The sequence below is a fragment of the Capra hircus genome, chromosome 7 (genome assembly GCF_001704415.2).
Source record: "Capra hircus breed San Clemente chromosome 7, ASM170441v1, whole genome shotgun sequence".
NCBI lineage: Eukaryota > Metazoa > Chordata > Mammalia > Artiodactyla > Bovidae > Capra > Capra hircus.
The window spans coordinates 88443223-88457343 of NC_030814.1; the positions used below are offsets into that span (position 1 = coordinate 88443223).

The 14121-nt window shown below is 47.9% G+C and overlaps 1 protein-coding gene across 1 annotated transcript in view; it reads left to right on the top strand.

The window, feature by feature from the left end:
* Positions 1186–14121, top strand: part of SLC22A4 (solute carrier family 22 member 4) — a 42716-nt gene continuing 29780 nt past the window's right edge. Inside the window, exon 1 of the mRNA XM_013965330.2 lies at positions 1186–2171. Within this exon, the coding sequence (XP_013820784.2) occupies positions 1779–2171 (393 nt within the window). The 5' untranslated portion in view covers positions 1186–1778. The remainder of the gene's footprint in view (positions 2172–14121) is intronic.

Here is a 14121-nt window from a genome sequence, read left to right on the forward strand (position 1 = left end):
ATTTTAAGTAAAGATATGATCAGTTATTATTGATTTTTTCTTGGTCCTCAGGCTCGAGTCTTAGCATGGCACTGTCACTGATCCTGGTGACTACCAACGACCAGTTCAATTACACAGTCTTGTGTTGGCCTTACCTCCTTTCCTGTTCACTCTCCCTGGTCCTTCATTCCTTTCCCTAGGATCACTACTATAAATAAATGATCTCCACATACATTCTTATCTCAGGCTTTGATTTTTATTGGGGTTGAAGGGAGGATGAAATCTAAGCTAAGTAAGACAATGAGGGCAAGAAATACTGTTCAAAGAAGGAAACTTTTGAAAGGAAAGGAAAACACTTAATGAAACAGTGCTGTCCTGGCACATCCAGACATAAGGTCTTATTACACATAAGGAAACAGGTTCCAAGTGGATAGAAAGCCAGGCAAGACTACAGGTTATAAAAAATGGAGCAGAAATGCCTCCCACCTCTTAATCAGGGCCTGGACGCAAATGCATTTATATAAAATCTCCAAGAGGTGGGCCCTTCAGCCTGTCAATCCCTCCCACCTCAAGAACCCCAGGACTCCCATTGCAGTCCCGGACTCGCTCACACAACAGCAGAGGGGCCTTAGGCCTGCACACTAGCAGACTGGTCCCTGCTCTGGCTCCCCTGCCAAATCTGGGCGACAAACTGAACCTTTTCCTCCTCCCTTCCTGCCTCCCTCTGTTCCCCGACTGGGAGCGGTCACTTCTGCAAACCAGAAGCTTCTGGCAGCCATCCTCGAGGAAGAGCCCCAGGGAATCAAAATCAGAGCCCAGGAGTGGTGACCGCTGGGTCTCCATTACCGTGCTCTCACAAAGGGTCAAGCTCCGCGTAGAATCTTCTCCAGAGGCCCCAACAGGATCCTGGGACCGCCCGGTAGTCCCTGCTCCCCACCTCCCCTCAGTCCGAGCCTGTCTCTGACGAAGTGTGACCTCGAGCATCTCTTCGGGGCGCTGGGCTTGTTTCCCCCTATTCAAGGTGAGGCTGCGGGCTGTCCGGAAGCCGCCAGCAGGTGACCGAATCCGGCAGCCGAGGACTGGGGGTTGGGAGCTCCGGGTCGGCGGGCGCGGGCGCGCTCCTGTCACCCCTGCGCCCGCAAGGGTTTCCCGGGAGCACGGGCTCCACGGACTCGCCCGTCCGCGCCCGGCCCGAGGCTCCCTGAGCCCAGACCCCGAGTTGGAAGCGGCAGCGGAGAGAACCCAGCCCCGGGCGAGGCCTGAGGCGACGGCGACAGGGAGGTCCGACCTCTCAGAGCCCTTGCTCTGCGGCCTCGACTCTGCCCTTAACGCTCGACTCTGCCCTTACACGCTGCCCAGCCCGGCAGCCCGGGGCTGGGCGCTCAGCACTTAGGGGGCGCCGGGGCGCGCAGGGGCAAGGTAGGGGCGGCGCTGGAGCTAGTCCTCTTTTTCCTAAGCCCGCGGCCAGCTGACCTCCTGGCCCCCGCCGGGTGGCCGCGGGCGGGGGGCGGAGCCGCCCCGAGCTCCACCCGGCCCGGTCCCGCCCCGCCCCGGCCGGGTGGGCGGTGTGGTCCCGAGTTTCTGCTTCCAGAAAGTGGCTTCCAGCTTTGCGTCCAGCTCCCAGCAACCTTCTAACGCCCGCAGCCCGTTTCCCAGGAGAGGCCCCGACCGCGTGCCCCGCCGTCCCTCAGCTTGCCGGGTCCGCGAGAACGCTGTGACGCCCACGCCCTGCACCGCGCGGCGCTGCCGGGGAACGCGCTCTCATCACCCCACGTTGCCAGCTGCAGAGCCGCGGGAGCATGCGGGATTACGACGAAGTGACCGCCTTCCTGGGCAAGTGGGGGCCCTTCCAGCGCCTCATCTTCTTCCTGCTCAGCGCCAGCATCATCCCCAACGGCTTCAACGGTATGTCAGTCGTGTTTCTGGCAGGGACCCCGGAACATCGCTGCCGGGTGCCGGACACCGCGAACCTGAGCAGCGCGTGGCGCAACCACAGTATCCCGATGCGGCTGCAGGACGGCCGCGAGGTGCCTCAGAGCTGCCGCCGCTACCGACTGGCTACGATCGTCAACTTCTCGGCGCTCGGGCTGGAGCCGGGGCGCGATGTGGACCTGGAGCAGCTGGAGCAGGAGGGCTGCCTGGATGGCTGGGAATTTAGCCAGGACATCTACCTGTCCACCATCGTCACCGAGGTGGGTGTGTGAGCGACCCTTAATCTGCATCAGTCCCCCTGGAGACACCCTAGCCGTGCCTCCCTCAGCGTCCCCAATTCCTCATCAGACCTGGCTAGCAGTCATCTGGGTTATACTTGTAACACAGGTGTGCAGCCCAAGAGGGCAGGACTCACTTAGGATCATTCCTGGTCAGTTTGTCTAGTAGGGAGGGCATGAAGAACTGAGAAGGGAGGCAGCTGTTAACTGCCCTTTTCTCTGGCAGTTTCACAAGAGGAGGTTGTTTCCCAAGAGCCTAGACTATCAACCCCAGGCTCCCCAGATATACAGACTGAGTCCAATTCCTGCCACAGGCGTGAGAAGGGGTGTGGGGATGCTGCTGAGACCATGTGCAGACACAAAGAGTCTTATTGCTGGGCAGGGCATGGGCAGGTCTGGTCTGTTCCCTGGCCACAGACTTCTGGAAGCATCAGGGGCTCTCCTGATCTGCTATACAACTATGGTAAGGCTTGGGTCCTGTCCTGAGGCTCTAATTTCTCCACAAAGGAGCGGGAGGCCTCCTGATACTGGTGGAGAGGAGGGAACTAGAGGAGGTATAACCCTGGTTCCAAGGCACTCATGAAGGGACAGACTCACAGAGACAGTATAAGCATAGAGCTCAGGGGCTTCTCTGGCTTTGATCCCCTAACTGGGGCTCATAGTGCTTACCTGCCTTCTGCCCACAGTCGGATCCTGAGGCATCTAAAAGTAGGGGTCAGCTCATCCCAGTTCCTGGAAGTGCAGTAAGCATCTGGGCTAGAGCTGGCCCTGCTAACTGCAGTCCTCCTCAACAGTTGGGTTCACCTATCTCTTTCCCCTTCTTTAATAGTTCTGTTCACCTCAGGATGTGAGGGGTGGGTAGGTAGCTGCTGGTTTACAAGTCCGTGGCTATCCTGTTACACTTGGCCCAAGTGGGCCTCTGGGAAAATACATCATTCCCCATCTGAGCATGCACAACATTACACACTCACAAACACACAACCGGATTTGCCTTTTTCAGCAGCTTTTCCCTTATTTGCTTTCTTTTTGGGTACTATAAAAAGTAGTGTTTGAGTAAAATAAAAAGCAAAGGAGCACTAGTCATTGGGAGGAAGGAGGAGAGAAGCATGAAAGTGAGTAGGGTAGGTGATTCTCTCTAGAGAGGTGGTGGGACAAAGAGTTCTGGAGTCAGATAGGTAGACTGGTTCTGGCCCTACCCGTAAGCACTAGCCTTCAAATATTTGCATATTCATGTTTATGGCAGTATTATTCACAAAAGGTAAAAGCAACTCAAATATCCAGCAACAGATAAATGGATGCATAAAATGTGGTATATACACACAATGGAATAGTATTCAGCCTTCAAAAAGGAAGGAAATTCTGACACATGCTACAACATGAATGAACCTTGAAGATATTATGCCAAATGAAATAAGCTAGTCACAAAAAAAGACAGAGACTGTTTGATTTCACTTATATACTATATGAACAGTAGTCAAACTCATGGGAACAGAAAGTAGAATGGTAGTTGCCAGGGGCTGGGAGGGGAGAGAAATGGGGTGTTATTTAATAGATATAGAGTTTTGTTTCGCAAGTTGAAAAGAGTTCTGGAGATTGATTGCACAATAATGTGAATATATTTAATACTACTGAACTGTACACTTAAAAATTGTTAAGGTGGCACATTTTATGTTGTGTGCATTTTATTACAGTTGTTAAAAATGAGGATCATAAGAATGCCCAGCTTATCTGAGTTGTTGAGAGGATTCAGTGAGATCATGCACTACGCAACATCCCTTAGCATCAGCAAACGGGCATCACGGGTGGGTGGATGAGGAGCGGTAAGGGCAGGACCTCGTCATCTCTGGCTGGGCATCAGGGGCACTTGGGGAGCTGTTCTAAGGGCCAGGTTTCAGCCAGTACAATGGGTGATGAGACTTGCTGAAGGCAGAGCCCCTTTCCCAGGGTGGAATTCTAGGGCCAGAGAATAGGACACAGGTCTGAATCCACTGCCAGGGGAGAAATGCCCTCGTCTCCCTGACAAGAGCAAGCTGGGGACCCTGAGCAAGTTCTCTGCACCCCTCTGGCCCCACACTGGCAGAGGGATCATCCTCAGATGGTCTCTTCTGTATACCTCTGTATGGGATCTCCTGATGGGCATATCCTCGGGGACAGAGGAGCCCACCTGAACTGACCCCCTGAACCCTTCACAGGGAAGACAAGTCAGTCAGGGACCAAAGGAGGGCATGTTTTGCCATGCAAGTACTTTGCATGGGATGCCAGGAGGCGAGAACCTGGTATCTGAGTTGGGACCTGTGTGAGTGCATCTGTCTGGGTATATAGGTGTATGAGGTAATTTCCTTCCTCAAGGACTATTTGTGAAATGCAATTTATTTGTCCTGTTCAGAGCTAAGAATCACTTGAAAAAACAAAACCTTATTTTGAAATAATTTTCATTTAGAGAAACGTTGCGAAAATAGTACAGAGAATGTGCTGATCTCCCGGGGGCCTAGATTCAGGAGCAGGGCCACTGGACAAACCTTAGGGGTGAGTCTGGCTCCTGGCCAGAGTCTAGGCATGGGCTGGCCTTTGCCTCAAACGTGCCTTCTTCTCCCATGGAACATCATTAAGCAGACTTGACCCTCTTCGGTCCATGGGCTGGGAACCCTAGGCAGTCATCTCTGAGCCAGGGCGCACACTCCAATGGCTGAGAAAGCTAGGCAGTCATCTCTGAGCCAGGGCGCACACTCCAATGGCTGAGAACACTAGGCAGTCATCTCTGAGCCAGGGCGCACACTCCAGAGGCCCTGGGCGGGGGAGGAGGCGGGGCTTGTTTGGTAAAGAGCAGCTTTCTGTGGCAGACCACCAGCGACCTGAGGCAGGGCTGCTGCTCCACCATGTCAATTGCTATCCTCTCCTTCAGCTGGAAGCATCCTCTAGGAACCCGTGCAGGAGACCCGGGTTCGATCCCTGGGTTGGGAAGATCCCCTGGAGAAGGAAATGGCAACCCACTCCAGTACTCTTGCCTGGAAAATCCCATGGACGGAGGAGCCTGGTAGGTCACAGTCCATGGGGTCGCAAAGAGTCAGACACAACTGAGCAACTTCACTTTCACTTTTCATGCCCTTAACCATGATAGAATGTCCAAAGGGCCTGGGCCTCTGGAGGCACTAGCCTTGTGCTATCTTTCTTGGGACCTGGGATTAGGGCTTGAACAAAATAGGACACACTGATTCCCCACCCACAGCTCAAAGGTATAAAATAGGAACAAAGGAGCCTTATCCTTTGCTAACAGGGTGCTTACGGGAGGCACGAGGAGCAGTGAGAGAGGGAACGACGAGACCAGAATGAGCTTAGCATCTGACAGCTACTTGGGACTCTATATGGCAGCTCAAAGGGATGTACCTCCTTTGAGCCTCCGCCAAAGCTGAAGAGTTTGAGCAAGAAGCAGGTTTAGGCTGTTTTCTTTCCATCCGACTTACAGGCTGCCCTGGAATACTGCTGGCTAGAGTGAGACTGGCAGCTTGGTTGTCGGGACAGCCTGAATATCAGACCTGCCCTCTGGCAGATTCCAAAGGGGATAAAGTGGGAACCTCAGCCTCCAGCCAACACCAACAGACTTTTATTTCCAGGCAGTGCTGCAGAAAGAGAACAAGTACAGGAGACTGGGGGCCTTTTCCTAGCTGTGGCCTCCGTTTGCTTCCCTGTTTATCAGCTGCCTCATGCCAAACAGTTTGTCTCCAAGTTCTGTTCCTCTAACAAAGGCCACCAGGATCTCAGAATGTCCCTTCGTCCAGAGGCTGCTTCACCCAAGCCTCCTGCCAAGTTTCTGGATAAAGATTTTGTCCATCTCTCCTGGTGGGCAGCAGAGCCCTCACACTTTGTCCAAGAGATAGGGTGGTATATTGACCAAAACAAGCCTTGTCAGAGCTGGCCAGAGGAGCCTGTAAATGCCTTGGGCCTGTGAAGGGACTGTAATTTCTTCTTTGTGACAGGCTGTTTGTGTGTGCTAAGTTAGTTCAGTTGTGTCTGACTCTTTTTGACCCTATGGACTGTAGCCTGCCAGGCTCTTCTGTCCATGGGATTCTCCAGGCAAGAATACTGAAGTGGGTTGCCATGAGCTCCTCCAGGGGATCTTCCTGACCCAGGGATTGAACCCATGTCTCTTATGTCTCCTGCACTGGCAGGTGGGTTCTTCCAGGCTAATGCAGGCCTGCCTTGTTATCTGAAGCCTTGGTATAGTTTTAAGCATGTCTCTAGAGTCCAAAAAAATATATAAACAAATAAAATAGCAGGGATCTCCATTTGAAGTAGAAAGAATAGAGCCTCTGGGGAAAGGCTCTGTTGACTCACATATCCCAACAATTGACACAGACAGTCCAAGGCTGGTGGCGCCTGGTCTGTGTTTACAGGACTGGAAACAGGACTGAGTGCCCCTTCTTCTTCCCTCAGGCCCCTCCATTCCCATCCCTACCATCCCACTTAAACTCCCTGGGTCTTTGGCTTTGGCTCCACCTCTGATGACCAGAGAACTCTTCACCAATGCCTCTCCACCTGTGGGTGCTTTTTCTTTACATCTAATATAAGAGAAGAAAGATACTGAGATTTTTAAGAGTTAGCCTCCCAGCTTCTGAGCTCCAAGTGCAGAGGCTTAATTCCTGGTGCGTGCAGCCAGGAGATGGGGGATCCATCCTCCACTCAGTCCATACTCCTGTAGTGGCGCCTCTACTCTAGTGTCCACAGGCTGACAATACGGGGGCCCTGGATGCCCTTATCCCAGTGTGTTGTAGAGTGGAGATTCCATGCCAAGAGAGGCAAGCCAAAAAGGATACTACCACCTCCAACCAGTGTCTAACTCAGAGGGCACTTTCCCTTACCCCAGCCTGAGCAGGGGCTCAGATATTTTCCCCCAGGAGAAGAAGTAGTCTGTAACAATAGAGCGCTCTGAAGCTGTCCCCACAGGAAATAACTTCATTTCACACAGGATGTACAGAAATTGAAGCCTGAGAGTGCACTTTAAAACAACAGAAATCGTGGTGGCAAACAAATATGAGGAGACTGGTAGCTCCATTAGAGCAACAAGCTAACCCATAGGGCAGCTAGATTACCGGAGAGAACCGGAAAAAGAGACAGCTCAGAGCAACACTCCTGGAGTCAGAACAAACCTCACAGACTTGCCTCAAAACTGCTCCTTCAAAGGGGCTTGAATTGAATTGAACTAGTCTGTGGCATGTTTTGTGCCCCAGCGCACACTAAAGGAATGATATAGCAATTGGTGGAGCCTGACAGCTAGGTTGGATGGCATCACTGACTCAATGGACATGAGTTTAAGCAAACTCAGGAAGACAGTGAAGGACAGGGAGGCCTGGCATGCTGCAGTTCATGGGGTTGCAAAGAGTCGGACACGACTTAGCGACAGAACAACAACAGCTGGTGTGATATCAGCAGAGGGAGACAGCTTGATAGAAAATGTGGGGAAAGAGACAGTCAGAAAGAGCCCTGCTAAATCCATTGTTCTCCCAAGGTGACTGCACACATGCCTAAGGCTGTGTCCTCTGAAGAGCAACACCAGAGGCTTCACACTGCAGGGGAAATAGTCTTTAATAAGAGTCCAGCCAAGTCATTAAACAAACAAAAAAGCAAACAAAAACAAAGACAGGTACCCCTGGTGTGTGTCGGGGTGGGAAGGGGTGTGGGGGAGAAAATTCAATGCTCAGAGTTTCTACAATGTATTTTCTGAAATGTCCAGTTTTTAACCAAAAACTACAAGACATACAAAGAAACAGGAAAACATGACCCACACTCAGGAAAAAAGTAGGAAACAGAAACTGCCCGAAAGGGCCTAGATGTCAGGTTTAACAAAAACTTAAAAGCAGCATTGTAAGGATTGTCAAAGAACTAAGGAATTCATGCTTAGAAAGGAAAAGAAGGTACAATGACAGTGTCTCATCAAATACAGAATACCAATTAAGATATTAAAATGAAAGTTATATAAAAAAGATTCAAATAAAGGTTCTGTAATTGAAATAGACAGTAGCTGAAATTTAAAAGTTCACTAGAGAGCCTTACTAGTACTTTGAATAGACAGAAGAAAGAATCAGCAAATTTGAAGACAGAGAAATAGAAATTATGTAATCCAAAAAACAGGAAAAAAAAAAAAGAGTGAAGAAAAATGAACACGTTCTTAAAGCAGTGCGGAACATTGTTAACCAGACTAACGTGCATAAAGGGAACATTAGAAGGAGAGGAGAGAAGGAGAAAAACAGATAGTGAAAGAAATAATGACTGAAAACTTAGCAAATATTAAAAACATTAATCTACACAGTTCAGCAGCTCGATTCCAAGAAGAAACGAAAAGATTTTCGCACACAGGCACATCATGGTAAGATTACTTAAAATCAAACACCAAGGGAAAATTTTGAAAACAGTGAGAAAAATAGGACACATACAAGGGAACCCTAATAAGATTTACATTTGGCTTGTCATAAGAAAGAAAGGAGGGGACTTCCCAGGTGGTCCAGTGGTTGAGAATCTGCCTGCCAATGCAGCGTCCATGGGTTTGATCCTTGGTCCAGGAAGATTCCACATGTTGAGGGGCAACTAAGCCCAAGCACCGCAACTACTGAAGCCCACACACCCTAGAGCCTGCGCTCCACAGCTAGAGAAGCCACTGCAAGAAGCCTGCGCTTCACAACTAAAGAGTAACCCCCACTCTCTGCAACTATGAAAGCCTGTGCAAGGCAAGAAAGACCCAGTGCTGCCATAAGCAAATACATTTTAAAAAAGAAACAAAGGAGGCCAAAGCCAGGGGGGTAACATATTTAAACTGCTGAAAGAAAAAGCACATCAACCAAAAATCTTATTAATGTAACGAGCAAAACTATCTTTTAAAACTGAAATAGATATTCTCTCTCTCTCACACACACATAAGAGAATTTTTGACTAGCAGTGCTACCTTACAAGAAATACTAAAGAACGTTCTTCAGGAATAATTATTTTTCTAAAGCACAACTTATTCTTTGAAAACTACAAAGCATCTTTGAAAGAAATGAAAATCTAAATAAATGAAAAGATATCTCATGTTCTGTTCATGAAGCAGAAGGTAATATTGTCAAGATGGCAACTCCCCAAACTGATCTACAGATTCAACACAAAACAGATTCAATATCGTTAGTCATTAGGAAAATCACAACCACAATCAAGTCAAAACCATAATGAAATACTGCTTAATACCTCCTGGAATGGTTAAAATTAAAAAGATATACAATACTTTGATAGGAATATGGAAAAATTGAAACATTTATTCATTACTGTTGGGTTTATACAATGATACAGCCACTTTAGAAATACCCAAGAGAAATGAGAACATATATCCTTGCAATATCTTGTATACAAAAGTTTATAACAGCTTTATTCATAATAGCCAAAAAGTAGAAACAACTCAAATGTCTACCAACTGCTAAATGGCTAAATAAAAGGTGGTATATCCAAACAGTGGAATATTATTCAACCATAAAAAGGAATAAAGTACTGATTCTTAGTATTTGAACAAAGTACTGATACTTAGAACAACATGGATGAACCTTGAAAACATGCTACCTGAAAGAAGCCAGTCACAAAAGATTGCATATTGTATTATTCCATTTATATTAAATGTCCAGTGTAAACCCATCTAACGTTGTTCAAAATAGAGTAGCCCCTGTCAAGGGCCACTATCAAGTCTCTTTCAGACACCCAAGGACTGGAAAATTACTGAAGACAAGAAGTAACAGATTCTCAGAAAAAAACAAAAACAAAAAACACAGCCTATTGAAGCACAGCTAGCCCAGATGCAACTGTGGACCAGAAAAGATATGAACCCACCACCCCTTTCCTGCATCTTGCCCTTTAAACTCAATAAAAGACTCAAACCCCCACCACTGGGGGCCAGCAACCACTCTATGCATCTGGCCCTTTCCTCCCTTGGAAAGGAAATAAAAACTCTCTTTTCTTTTCTTGTTAATATTTCTGTGAATTCTTTCACAATCCGTGTCAGCTCACCCAACACCCAGAATAGGCAAATCCAAAGAGACTGAGTGTATGTTAGTGATTGCCAAGGCTGGGAAAAGAGAATTGGAAGTGACTGCTAATGGGCATGGGGTTTCTTTCAGGGGTGATGAAACTGTTCTAAAATTAGATAATACTGATGATTGCACAACTCTGTGAATACAGTAAATTATGAATGAATTATACACATATACACTGAATTATACACATAAGAATGAATTTTATGGTATGTAAATTATATCTCAATAAAGCTCTTATCATTTCAGTTCAGTAGCTCAGTCGTGTCCAGCTCTTTGCGACCCCATGAACCACAGCACACCAGGCCTCCCTGTCCATCACCAACTCCTGGAGTCCACCCAAACTCATGTCCATTGAGTCGGTGATGCCATCCAGCCATCTCATCCTCTGTCGTCCCCTTCTCCTCCTGCCCTCAACCTTTCCCAGCACAGGATCTTTCCCAGTGAGTCAGTTCTTCGCATCAGGTGGCCAAAGTATTGGAGTTTCAGCCTTAACATCAGTCCTTCCAATGAACACCCAGGACTGATCTCCTTTAGGATGGACTGGTTGGATCTCCTTGCAGTCCAAGGGACTCTCAAGAGTCTTCTCCAACACCACAGTTCAAAAGCATCAATTCTTTGGCGCTCAGCTTTCTTTATAGTCCAACTCTCATGTCCATACACAACCACTGGAAAAACCATAGCCTTGACTAGACGGACCTTTGTTGGCAATGTCTCTGGTTTTTAATATGCTGTCATATTAAAAGTTTGTCATAACTTTCTTTCCAAGGAGTAAGCGTCTTTTAATTTCATTGCTGCAATTGCCATCTGCAGTGATTTTGGAGCCCAGAGAAATAAAGTCAGCCACAGTTTCCACTGCTTCCCCATCTATCTGCCATGAAGTGATGGGACCGGATACCATGATCTTAGTTTTCTGAATGTTAGCTTTAAGCCAACTTTTTCACTCTCCTCTTTCACTTTCATCAAGAGGCTCTTTAGTTCCTCTTCACTTTCTGCCATAAGGGTGGTGTCATCTGCATATCTGAGGTTATTGATATTTCTCCCAGCAATCTTGATTCCAGCTTGTGCTTCCTCCAGCCCAGCATTTCTCATGATGTACTCTGCATATAAGTTAAATAGCAGGGTGACAATATACAGCCTTGACGTACTCCTTTTCCTATTCGGAACCAGTCTGTTGTTCCATGTCCGGTTCTAACTTGCTTCCTGACCTGCATACAGGTTTCTCAAGAGGCAAGTCAGGTGGTCTGTTATTCCCATCTCTTTCAGAATTTTCCACAGTTTATTGTGATCCACACAATCAAAGGCTTTGGCATAGTCCATAAAGCAGAAATAGATGTTTTTTTGGAACTCTCTTGCTTTTTCATAAATGAAAAGAATTAGATAGCAAACTTTCCCCCACCACTCCATGGTCAGTATATTTCTAGCTTTAAGTTTACAACTAAGTTATAAAGAAGAAATTGTGGATGGAGGTATATACTATTATTAACTAACTACTACTTCCTCTTTTCCCTCACAGAATGAAAAATAAGAGAACACAGAAATTCTTTCTTAAATGAACTATTGCTAGTTTTTCATTCACAGCTGTCTCTGAGATTGAAGTTCATTTATAAAGGGATTTTACACCTTGTGATGAAAACTTTTCTGGTTTTTAGTCATTGAATAGAAAGTTCTCACTTCTAACAATCTCTTCTGCCTAGTCAGATTTAAGTACAACCCGCTTTGCTTATTCATTAATGCTGTTTATAAAAGGCATGAGATTAGTAGAAAGGGAACTACCCTTCAACGAGGTCTGTAATGTGTCAGACGCTGTCAGACACTCTACTTACATTTCCCATCCAATGTTCACAACAGCTTTGGGAGGGAGTACTATTGTCACCTCTTTGAAGATGAGAAAGCAGGCTAACAGGGGTGAATGAGTGGCCCAAAGTCTCACAGTCAGAAATGGCAGAACCCAAGACAGCCTGTGCTCTTTGCTAAGCATCAAGCTGCCTTCCAGAGTTCTCAGTTCTATGTAGTCTCAGGGATACTCTTATCTTTATGACCCTTTATGGCTTTGGTAAAGGCTAAAATTACTAGACTTTGGCTACTTGCAGAGTTCAAGGTTGAGGGTGATTTTCAAAGGACTGTGTGATACCACACATTTCCAAACTAGTTTTCCATTATTCCTAACTGTTCAACATTTGTTCATCAACAATTTGTTAAGCATCTGCCACGTGCCTCGCCTTGTACACTTTAGTTAACTAAAATGATTACATGAATGTGTTCAGGTTTTAGAAGTCTCTCCATCTGGAGGAGGTTGAACAGGGAGGGAGGTGCCTCTCTTCCTGTCCTGCTGGAGAGCAAGGACACGATGGCCGAGAACATCCCACCCAGGATGGCTGGGCCCATGCGTGCACATGTGCACACCTGATCTGTCCTGTAAAGCAAGCTTGACCTTCAGCTTCATGGAGGCAGTGACCACGTCTGCTTTGTGCCCCTTTAGAATCTGACCCAGAGCAGGTGCTCAATGCCTGTTGAATAAATGATTAAGCAGTTCCTTTTACCAGTCCTTCCCTTGTGGCTCAGCTGGTAAAGAGTCTGCCTGCAATGCTGGAGACCTGGGTTCGATCGCTGGGTTAGGAAGATCCCCGGGAGAAGGGAAAGGCTACCCACTCCAGTATTCTGGCCTGGAGAATTCCATGGACTGTACAGTGCACGGGGTCACAAAGAGTCGGACACGACTGAGTGACTTTCGCCTCGCTTTACCAGTCCACCAGAACTTGGGCTAGTCACTTCACTGCAGTGTGCCTTCATTTGCTCATTTGTAAAATGGGGATAAAGGGAATACCTATTTTCAGATGGCAACTTTGAGATCCCATGAATGATGCAAGGCACACAGTGAGCAATCCATACACTGTACTTGTCCTTTCTGCTATTACTGTTGAGGGCATGAGATGCGTGTTCTTCCAGGTCAAGTGTCCTCATGTCATCAATTACCTTGGGACCTGGTTTTTTGTTCTTTAAGGCTACATGACCCAGGCAAACGGGGAATATTGATCTAAGACCTGGAGGATGAGACAGACACAGTAATCCTATGAGGGTATATCCAGTGCCTCAACCGTGCACAGTGTGGGACATTCCACTCTTTGTCCAGAGTGCATGTGGGAGTGTGGGCTATGTTTCAGAAATGGTAGTGTTTGACCTGAGGGCATAGCTCCAGGCCAATGCCAGGCAGCCTCTCACCAGGCCATCAGCCATTCGTCTCTAAGCTGACCTTGTGTATGTATGTTTGTGTGTGTATGTGTGTACACACGTGTGCAGAGACCCACAGGACACTTCTATCTCATCAAGGAAAAGACCGTCTCCCACTGGTCCTGCCATGGCATTGTCAACCACAGGGAGTTCCCTGGGACCTGACAATTGAGGCCCTAAGATACACCCCTAAAAGCCCAAGGAGCTGGGGCAGGCAGGGCCTGGCCTTCTCAAGAATGGCCCCATAGAGAAAAGGGTCCCCCTACAGGCTGGCAGCTAATGTATTGGAACACCAGTCCTGTGAGCTGAAGCCAATATTTTATCTGCCAATTTTATATCCTGTTACCAGGCCTCTTGCAACTTTCAAAGAGACTCTTTGGGTACAATGACTCCCCAAGAGGGAACCCAGCCTTAGAAACAACCATAAGCAGCATGAGGTCCAGCTGCCCTCCTCTACCAGACGTGAGCAGAGACAGACAGCGCTCTCTACCAAAGACAGACAGCACCCCCACGGGCCTGGGGCAGGTGCTGCTGTGTGCACACGGCCACCTTCTGTGCTGCGATGCTGATGGCTGCGGGGGCGCCTCTTCAGGGAGGGAAGGGGGACCTAGAGCAATGGGGAGCTGGCCCCTGCCTCACCTTTCTCAGAACCCAGTTCA